The sequence below is a fragment of the Quercus lobata genome, chromosome 11 (assembly GCF_001633185.2).
Source record: "Quercus lobata isolate SW786 chromosome 11, ValleyOak3.0 Primary Assembly, whole genome shotgun sequence".
Taxonomy (NCBI): domain Eukaryota; kingdom Viridiplantae; phylum Streptophyta; class Magnoliopsida; order Fagales; family Fagaceae; genus Quercus; species Quercus lobata.
The window spans coordinates 209,421-220,032 of NC_044914.1; the positions used below are offsets into that span (position 1 = coordinate 209,421).

General features: G+C 33.5%; 1 protein-coding gene across 1 annotated transcript; it reads left to right on the forward strand.

Moving 5' to 3' along the window:
- Positions 1–8,275: 8,275 nt before the first annotated feature.
- On the forward strand, positions 8,276–9,474 carry LOC115967376 (probable E3 ubiquitin-protein ligase RHC1A). Its single transcript, XM_031086457.1, has 2 exons — positions 8,276–9,232; positions 9,322–9,474. Exons 1-2 carry the CDS (start codon positions 8,302–8,304, stop codon positions 9,384–9,386), a joined length of 996 nt encoding a protein of 331 aa, XP_030942317.1. The 5' UTR covers positions 8,276–8,301; the 3' UTR covers positions 9,387–9,474.
- Positions 9,475–10,612: the final 1,138 nt, after the last annotated feature.

The window sequence follows — 10,612 nt, forward strand, 5'->3', positions numbered from 1 at the left end:
CTTTATTGGTTCGATTGAATATTTTTTAGTCAATTTGGTAATTTATGTTGCAAATGAAAATTTTAAAAATTTCATTGTGGTGATCGTAGTTTAATTTTATTCTATGAAAAATTGCTATTGAGCTTAAAGTTGCCATCAAGTTATTAGGTGTGTGTGTGTGTTTGTGCAGTTTTTTATATTTTTCATAAATTCATTAATAAATATCCTAACGGCACTTGTTTTAACCAACCGTACCTATGAAAATTGAGAAAAAAAAGTAAACCAGATGTAGATATTCTATTCAATTAAAAATGTGAAATGGATTGTGAATATTAGATGTTAATAAAAAAAAATTCACATAATACAACTTGTTTTTGTCCATTTTTTTAAATTTAGGGATTAGTGATTTAGGGGTTAGAGATTTAGTGATTTAGGTGTAAGAGATTTAGTGGTGAACAATTCAAGGGATAGAGATTTAGATGTTTGTGATTTAGGGGTTAGAAATTTAGAGGGGTTAGAGATTTGGTGGTAAGTGATGTAATTATTAGCGATTCAAGGATTAGAGATTCAGTGGTTAGAGATTTAGGGATTAGTGATTCAGGAGTTAGACATTTAGGGGTTTGCGATTTAGGGGTTTGAAATTTAGGGGTTAGAGATTTAAGGATTAGAAATTTAAGGGTTAGGGATTCAAGGGTTTGTGATTAATAGGTTATAAATTTAGGGTTTAGAAATTTAGGAGTGGGCGATTAGCGATTTTGGTGTTAAGAGATTTGGAGGTTGATGATTTAGGAGTTAGAGATTTAGGGGTTAGCGATTCACAATTAGAGATTAAGAGGTTAGCAATTCATGTGTTTTTAAATTTTGGGGTTAGCGATTTAGGGGATAAAGAATCAAGAGGTTAGGGACTTAGGGGTTACTGATTTAGGGATTAGAGAGTTAAGGGTTTGTGGGCGCAAGCACCTACACCCAAAGGGTGTGTGCTTCTTTTGTTTAACTAACCTTGCTATGCATGATTGTCGTACTCTAGGGAATAAGCCTTAGCCAGATAGAGGGTTCATGGATTCACCACCTAAATTAGGTCTAGGAACCATGTATTGCCCTGCAGAGGGCCTAGTCTATTCAAAGTTTGTGTCTAGTGTTAAGGTACAGAGATGGGAAGGTGTTAGACACTTAACTCTGCCTAACTTGTGGGTTGGCTTTTACTTTCCATATCCTAATTTGATGTAAGGATCCTCTAATAGGCTATTCTATACGCACGCACACCTACCCTAACATGCACCAAAATATGGTATATCATTGTCTCATATTCATCATCACAAAACCCTAACCATTCATCTACCAAGGCATTATCAACACGTATCATCCTAAACATACATCTAGCCACAACTTCTCATACATGTCCTAACGTACATTTAGGCATGGTATCTCATACATATCATCATCACAAGTGTCTCATTTCATCAAGGAAAAATTATATAGAGAATGTTGAAAATTTTGTGCATTTAATGAGTAATATTGCTCAAAAAATTTACATAATTTTGTATGTTCAAAGAACGTTCAAAATTCGGCACGTTTAACATACATAATTTTTCATCAAAAGTTGAAAATTTTGCTAATTCAACAAACACTATTACTCAAAAAATTTACATAAATTTGTATGTTTGAAGTATGCAATTTTCAAATAATGCTCAAAATGCAACACGTTCGATGTAATTAAATTTCAAAAAATGTTGAAAATTCTGCTCGCTCAATGAACATTATTACTCAAAAAATTTGCATAATTTTGTACGTTCCAAGTACCCTCAAAATAAAGCATATTCGACATGCAATTTTTCCAAAATGTTAAAAATTTTGTGCATTCAACAAACATTATTACTCATAGATTTTTCCATAATTTTGCACGTTCTAAGTATGCAATTTTTCGAAGAATGCTCAAAATTTCACATATTCCCACAACTTTTGAGAAAATATTGAAAATTATGCTCATTGAACAAACACTATTATTCAAAGAATTTTTATAATTTTGTATGTTCTAAGTATCCAAATTTTCAAATAATGTTGAAAATTCTGCACATTCAACGTATACAACATTTTAAAGAATGTTGAAAATTTTGCGCATTTAACGAAAACTATTACTCATAGAATTTTAATAATTTTGTACGTTTGAAGTACACAATTTTTTGAAGAAACGGTCAAAATTTCGCATGTTCAATGTAGACAATTTTTTTAGTAAACTTAGAAAATTCTGCACATTTAATGAACATTATGACTTAAAGAGTTTACATAATTTAGTATGTTCAAAATACACAATTTTTTGAAGAAAGCACTAAAATATGCACGTCCAACTTACATAATTTTTCAGAGAATGTTGAAATTTCTAGGCATTCAACAAACACTATTACTTAAAGAATTTACATAATCTTGTACGTTCGAAGTACAAAATTTTCAAAAAAATTCAAAATTATGCACGTTCAAAATACACAAATTTTCATAGAATGTAGAAAATTCAACACATTCAACGAACACTATTACTTGAAAATTTTGCATAATTTTGTACGTTCGAAGTATGCAATGTTTCTAAGAACGCTTAAAATTCTGAACATTCGACATACACAATATTTCAAAGAATGTTGAAAATTCTGTGCATTCAACTAATACTATTACTCATTCTCAAAAAAAAAAAAAAAAAAAAAAAAAAAAAAAAAAAAAAAACTATTACTCGTAGAATTTTCATAAATTTTTTTGTACCAAGTACACAATTTTACAAATAAAGCATAGAGTTCTGCATGTCCTAACTATATAACTTTTCAGAGAATGTTGAAAATGTTGTGCATTTATCGAACCTTATTACTCAGAATTTACATAATTTCAGACATTCGAAGTACACAATTTTTCGAAGAATGCTAAAAATTAGGCATGTTCAGCATACACATTTTTTCATAAAATGTAGAAAATTTTACATATTCAACTACAAACACTATTTACTCGAAGAATTTACATAATTTTGTACATTTGAAGTACTCAATTTATCAAAGAATGTTCAAAATTTCACATGTTCGACATACAAAATATTTCAAGGAATGTTGAAAATTCTGCGCCCTCATAGAATTTCCATTATTTTTTAAGTTCGAAGTACACAATTTTTTGGAAAACGCTCAAAATTCCACACATTCAATGTACACAATTCTTTAATGAACACTATTACTCAAAGAATTTTCATAATTTTGTACGTCCAAAATACAAAATTTTTCGAAGATTGCACAAAATTTCGCATGATGAACCTATACAATTTTTCAGTAAAATGTTGAAAATTTTGCACAATGAATGAACACTATTACTTGAAAACTTTACCTAATTTTGTACATTTAAAATATGCAATGTTCAAAGAATGCTCAAAATTCCATAGATTCAAAGTACATAATATTTCAAAAAAATGATGAAAATTTTGCATATTCAACGAACACAATTACTAGTATAATTTTCATAATTTTTTTATTTTTTTTTATGTTTGAAGTACGGAATTTTTTGAATAATGCTCAAAGTTCAACGTACACAATATTTTAGAGAATGTTGAGAATTCTGGGCATTCGACGAATATTATCACTTAAAGAATTTACAAAATTTGTATATTCAAAGTACGTAATTTTCGAAGAATACTTAAAATTCGACACATTCAATGTACACATTTTTGCAGAATGCTAAAAACTATGGGCATTCAAGGAGCATTGTTACTCAAAGAATGTATGAAGAACATTGTGGGGGCTATTAGTAACTATAATAAGACTTATTCACCCTAATCCAACTTGAGAATCATCCTAACTTTAGTTGGAAAAATGAGACTCACTCTTCACCATAACTACAAAGAAATTTTTTCCAACCACTTCCTACATCACATGCATCACATTCACACCCATTTAATTCACTTGAGAACACCATTCATGCATTTATAAAGGCTCAAAAATAAAACAAATAAGAAGCATGATAAATTGCTCACCCAACTTCTTGTTGTGAACAGGGAGATAAAGAGTCATATTTCAAAGTTAACTAGTTCTTTATCTATAAATGAGAAAGGAAATTTTCCATTCCAACCTCAAAATTTTCAAGGCCAACATATGGTTCAATGTTCTATAAAGATTAAGTCACATCTTCAGCAAGTCAATGCTATCGACTTAATAAGAGCCCAGGGAATTAGACATGAGTAGTGATGATATCGACTTTCCCAACACTGATGAAATTGTTAAGAGACCAATCGCTATACCATTTCCTCAAGTTTTAAAATCTTCAAGGAAATTGGATTATAGCCTTGAAATTTTGCAAAACCTCAGGCAAGTAAAAATTAATCTTCCATTGTTGCATGTCATTAAGCAAATACCATCACATGCCAATGTAATTAAGGATTTGTGCACAATGAAAAGGAGGCACAATGTCAAGAACATAGCTTTTCTAACGGAGCAGGTACATGCTTTAATTCAATACAAGACCCCTTCCAAATACAAAGACCCTAGATGTCCCACTATTTCATGTATTATTGGAGGACCATGGAACACACTGTTGTTTTTAAGGGCAAGTGTTAATTTGAGGCTCTACTCGGTTTACTTATGACTTGGTTTAGGTGATATAAAACCCACTTCTGTGGTGTTACAATTAGCTGACCGATTTGTAAAAAGACCAAGAGGGGTGATAGAAGATGTGTTAGTTCAAATTAATAAATGTTATTATCCAGTTTATTTTCTAATTTTGGATACACAATCTGTTGTGCATGTAGATGCTAATATTCCTGTCATTCTTGGACGTTCATTTTTAGATACTGCTAATGCCTTAATAAATTGCAGGAATGATAACATGACATTGGAAGTGAACACACGGAGTGTGAAACTGTGAACTGGCTAAATGCTATTTGTGAAGAAGAATTTAATGAGACATATTTTTCTAACCTTCTTGAGTCTTGTCTTGTTAATTCTTATTTTCTTGATTTCTCCATTAATTTTGAGGCTACTGAAGTTTGCTCTTTGTTTGATGAATAATTGATATGAAAGTGAATGGTTGGGAACCATGCTTTGAGGAGTTGCCTGAAAGAGAAACAAAACCTCTTCCTTTTAGTGTTGAGGCACTAAAATATGCATTCCTTGCACCAAGTGATACCTTTCATGTTGTTACTACTTCTTAATTAACTGTGAAGCATGAAAGTAAGTTAATTATGCTTTTAAAGAATAATAAAGAATCATAATTTGGCACGTTCAACGTACACATTTAGAGGTTATAAATATTAAAAGAAAACAAGGGCAGCCATGTTTTTTGGCTGTTGGAAAACCTTATTTTTCATCAATTTTTGAGAATTTTTATTTTCTATGCAAGCTTAAGAACCTAGGATAGGGTTAGGGGTGAATTCCCAATGTTGTAAGTTGTCCACTTATCAATTCAAGCATGTTTTTCACGTTTTGATTACTGAAATCAATTGTTTTTTTTTTCTTAATTGTTTTGTTAGATTAATGTTTAATTTCTAATTCTTTCATAAGTTTATTCTTGAATCTTCTTATTGTTAGAATATAGTTTTTATAATCTCTCTAGCAAAATGCGATGTTCTTGAGTTTTTCTAGTAAAATTATTATTTTCTAGAATAAATTGTTGGAACAATTGATGAATATAACCAACCAAAGAGAGTTTTATTAATAACTAATTTCTAAATCTACCAATCGGATAGTTTATGGTGGAGTTTGGATCCACGTCCTGCGTCTACGTTTCAGCAAACCCGTGTTTTCTCCTTTTTTTTTTTTTAAGATCAGCGCCTGTGTCACTGTTCATTGTCCATGAACAGTGATTTTAGGCTTATGAACAGTAAAAAAGAGTGAATAGTAATTTTTCATCTATTAAAAAATTATTTTGCTACAGTATTTTCAATTTTCAGTTTTTAGTTTCAGCGAAAATAAGTTGTATCCAAACGGAACCTATGTGTTTACTTATTCCAATTGTGTACTAAAATTGGATTGATATTAGATGTTTAACAATATTGGTGGAAAAGAAAATCTGATGTGTCGCATGGATGTTGTAGATTCTGCCTGCATGCTCTGTAATCAGGATTGTGAAACCACATCCCACCTCTTCATCAAATGCCCTGTGGCTAAAGCTCTTTGCTTCTCGGTATGCTGGGGATTTAGGTCCGAGGAGATGCATTTAACAACATCAGCTGATATCATAAAGTTGATTCTAAACCCACCATCAACTCTCTGTCAAGCCTAAGACCAATGGCTGGTTCCCCTCTACATGGCTTTCACCCTTGAGGAGATTTGGCGAACCCGCAATGTTGTGTTTCACCATAAAGGAGCAGTGGACCTGCAGGCTTTAATTTAGAATATCCACTCCAAGCTTCTTGAATGCTATCTCATCTTCTCCAAGTCAGAGCATACCAATCCAGATTCTGCCTTTCCCAACTGGTCATCTCCACCTCCAGGTACTATCAAGATTAATGTTAGTTCCAACACGGCATTGGCTGTTGTCGCCAAAAATTCCCAAGGCTTGGTACGTTTTGGCTAGGATCACCCCAAAGAGCGGTCCCCTCTACGGGCGGAGGCTGGGGCAATGTTATGGGTTGTTCAGCTAGCTTCCCTAGAAAAATAGGGCCATGTCATTTTTGAAGGTGATTCAAAGGTCTGCATTGATGCCATCCTTGCTTGTACTGGCAACTCCACCTGGTCCATCTCACATTTTATTTCAGATATTAGTTGGCTAGCTTTGTCTTTTACATCATTTTTTTAAAGCATCTCCAATGGCCTATGTAAACCCAAAATTCTCTCTATAATAAAGAGTGAAACCCAAAAAAAGCTCTCCAATGGACTCTCTATTCCTAGATTTTTTTTTGGCTCATGAACAGTAGCTCATCAAGTCTGATGAGTTACCGTTCACTCTTCAAATGCTTTTTTCCTATTATAATAATTAGGTGTTGAATAAAAAAATGTTGGAAGATGTGTAGTTGTTAAAAAAAAAAAAATAAATAATGAATGAAGAAATAATATTTAAATGAGATAGAGAATCTGTTGGAAGTGTATTTGAAAAAGGGAGTAGCTAAAAAGTAAAAGTCACTGTTCATTCTTCAAATAGTACAAAAATTTGGAGATTCTGCTGGAGATGCTCTTAATTGGGTCAAAAGAAGCGGTAACTCTGCTTCTCATATAGTAGCGAAGTTCGCATTAGATTCTATTATGTCTTGTTTTTTCACTTTGGTTAATCTTCCACCTAGTATAGCTGCTGTTTGTTTGGAAGATGCTAACAATTGTATTATATATATATATATATATATATATATATTGGTGGACAAACCCTAACTTCTACACTACAATTTTTGTTGCAAAATAGGATGACATCAAGTACAATCATTTTGAGAATTCTAGTACTAAGTGGGTGGTCTTAAAGTCCCCCCCCCCCCCCCCCCCCGCCCCACCTAAATTCTTCATTGTAAATTTAGGGTTAATAAGTCAGGCTAACAAGCTAGCCCAATGGGCACCCGTGGTCAATAAAAAAAAAAACCCATGGCCTGCCCCACTTGGCTACAAATATCAAGCTAGACAGCTCATCAGCCTAGTGGGCTAGCAAACTATTGGGTTAACCAATGTGTCGTTGGCTATTTGGTGATCCTTAATGGAATCCAAGTAACTTGGCAAGAGCTGAACTCTCTTTGATTACTCAACGTATTGTTGCCTTGCATTAACAAACCTCCTTAGTGTGTCTTAATTATTCATTCGATCCCAAATTGTTGGTCATGTTTAGAAAATTCAACTTTTTAATAGAACATCATTTAATGCATTGTCTATTAGGTAAAAATGTACAAATTTTCAAACTATCATCATTAATTTAAACTATAGAGAAAAAAAAAATGACTTTTTAAATAGAAGGTAAGATAAGAATTTTATTTATTAATTTTGGAAAAAAGACTTTATTTTGGAACCTTCCAAAATCAAAATAAGGGCTAACAATTTGGAACGGCAGGGAGTGTGTTGTTTTTTACTCATAATTATCAATTATCATAAATCAAATCCAAAGAAAACCAAAACACCCCCTAAACAACTTGGAATAATTTCTGGATTATCCTTCACTTTATTAAGAGGAAAGAGTATCGACTACGAAAAGAAAGCCTTGGTGACAAATATCAATGTATGAAGAGAGAAAAAAGAATCCCTTTGTGCAGTCCCAAAAGCCATCCTTTCTCTCTCGATCCCTCTCTCTTCATAAAACTTGCCTATAAATTCTAATGTACTTTCTTCCATAACACACCCTTAGAATCATACATTAAAACTAAACGAAAACCAATCCTTTTTTTGCTCGAAAACAATGTCTTTGACTGGTCGTTCTCGTGTCACGGTTAATGGAATCCGAAGAATGAGAACCTTCCATTACTTCTGGTGTCAAATTTGCCGACGTACTGTAAGGATTAATTCCTCCACAAATCCGTATGAAACCTTATGTCCCTATTGTTTCAGTGAGTTACGTCTTGAGCTAGACATATCCAGGCATAGGCTTGTCACTGCAGGACTCACAGCCGTCGAACCCTCCCCCGCTATCCGGTCCCTCGACACCTTGGCTCGTCTGCTGGACCCTGCATTGTCGTCGTCATCGTCTATAAGGCGTCCTAATACCGATTTTGGCAGGAGACTTGAATGGGTGTCAGAAACTGAAAATGATCCAGTTCAACAATCTTGGATCACCCTCCAATTTGTTGCACCAACTCGTCCAACAAGACCCGTTTCTCCACCACCAGATATGTCTCTCCAAGATAATAATACAAGTGATTTCACATTTGGGAACACACTAAATGAGTTCATCGAAGGCATGGCACTGCTGAATGATTGGCCCGGACCGCCTCCTGCACGCTCTTTGGCTATCGAAGCCTTGCCAATGGTGAAAGTCACAAGAAGGCTTTTGGATAATGACCCAAGTTGCCCCATATGCAAGGAAGAGTTTGAGCTTGGTGGGGAGATGAGAGAAATGCCATGCAAGCATTTCTATCATAATGATTGCATTGTCCCTTGGCTAAGCATCCACAACACTTGTCCTGTTTGCCGCCATGAAGTACTGCTATTGCAAGACACTACTTCTAACAACGATCTTGAAGACACAAATGATCATGATGGCTTTCGCTTTGAAAACGTGACAAACGGCCTCAACTGGTGGTGGAGTCAGCTGTATTCTTTGTGGCCTTTACGTGCACTGTCAAATTGGACACATCGCTTCCTTTATTCTGAAGATACTCGTTATCCTGATGGTAAGAGATTCGAATCAAAGCATTCTATGTGTTTTATTCTTTTTCAACATATTGCATTGATGGTGATAATATATTTTCTTTGCTAACAGGTATCTCTTGGTTGATGCTCATGGCTTATTCCATTGCTTTGTATATATGTCACTACATGTGCTAAACGAGTTTCATACTTGTGAGCTTTATAATTGTATTCTTCTTAAGGCAGGTAAAAATTAATTATTGTAATTATTTTCAAGATAGCCCTGATGAAACGATGTTAAAGTTTGGCAGGTACGTTTCTATACCCTATATGTAAATTTTACTTAATTGAACATTCCACTGAAGTACATATATATGCATGTTATTAGAGGGGGACCTAATCATCCAAATTATATTATTTTTTTTTAGTAAAAATAAATAAATTTTAACCTTGTTCTTTGGCCTTCTTCGAGGCATAGTCATCCTAACATGCTAAGTCAATTACCAAAGTAAATGTATGAAGTTGTTATATAAAGTCACCCATAATTAAAAAGCTGTACATAAACGTTAATACTAAAAATTAAAAATTAAAGCTGATGCCAAATAGACTCAATCTATCGCTGATTTGGGAAATGCTGTTTCAATTGAACAATTTCATTTCAGCCTGATGTCCAAATTCTACCCATTTTCAATGTTCAATGATCTTTTTATTATATTCAATAAGTGACAATTAGTTTTTGTCCTCATGTGGCAGTTTCTCTCCATGGAAGCAATGTAAGCTCTGAGATCTTCATTCGCTTGATGGGTTTAATTGTGAAAACGTTCATGTGACATAGATGAAGTTTGATGGATTCAATCTAAAGTGAAATTATACCAGTACCAGTTCATATGAAATCTTCCAAGAGTTATCTCAACCTAAACCTCTTGGAACGGGAACAACAATACAGGGAAATGATAGAGATATTAAGCCCAAGAACCGAGCCTATTATATAGGTAATTTACATTTAAACTTATATCATTTGTACTACAATATCAGTACTGCACATTATAAATTTATAACTCTTCCTTAGAGTTAGTCTACCGTTAGACCTATATTTCTTTCTTTACGTTTATCCCTAACAGGCTTATCTATTACAACGGTTTTTAAAAGTGCCGGGAAAAAAACGCTGGGACAGGACAATTTTTTTGTAGTGTACAACCATTCAAGGCTTTTTATTGTAAACGTAGGCCGTTACGTCAAACTAAGTTAATTCTATTTTTGCTCTCTACCTTTTTATATTTTCTCTCGGGTGCAATCCTAACATAAATTCTAACATAGTATTAAAATAAGGGTTTTATGAGTCCCTTTCTTTCCTCAACAATGTGCCCTCCAACTATCTCTTCATTGTCGTTCATGCAAATATTAATCCTTCAAAGATTCAAGCC

Coding starts and splice junctions, on each gene's coding strand:
- LOC115967376 (XM_031086457.1), top strand. CDS start 8,302: ATGTCTTTGACTGGTCGTTCTCGTGTCACGGTTAATGGAATCCGAAGA. Junction 9,233..9,321: donor AGATACTCGTTATCCTGATG/GTAAGAGATTCG, acceptor CTTTGCTAACAG/GTATCTCTTGGTTGATGCTC.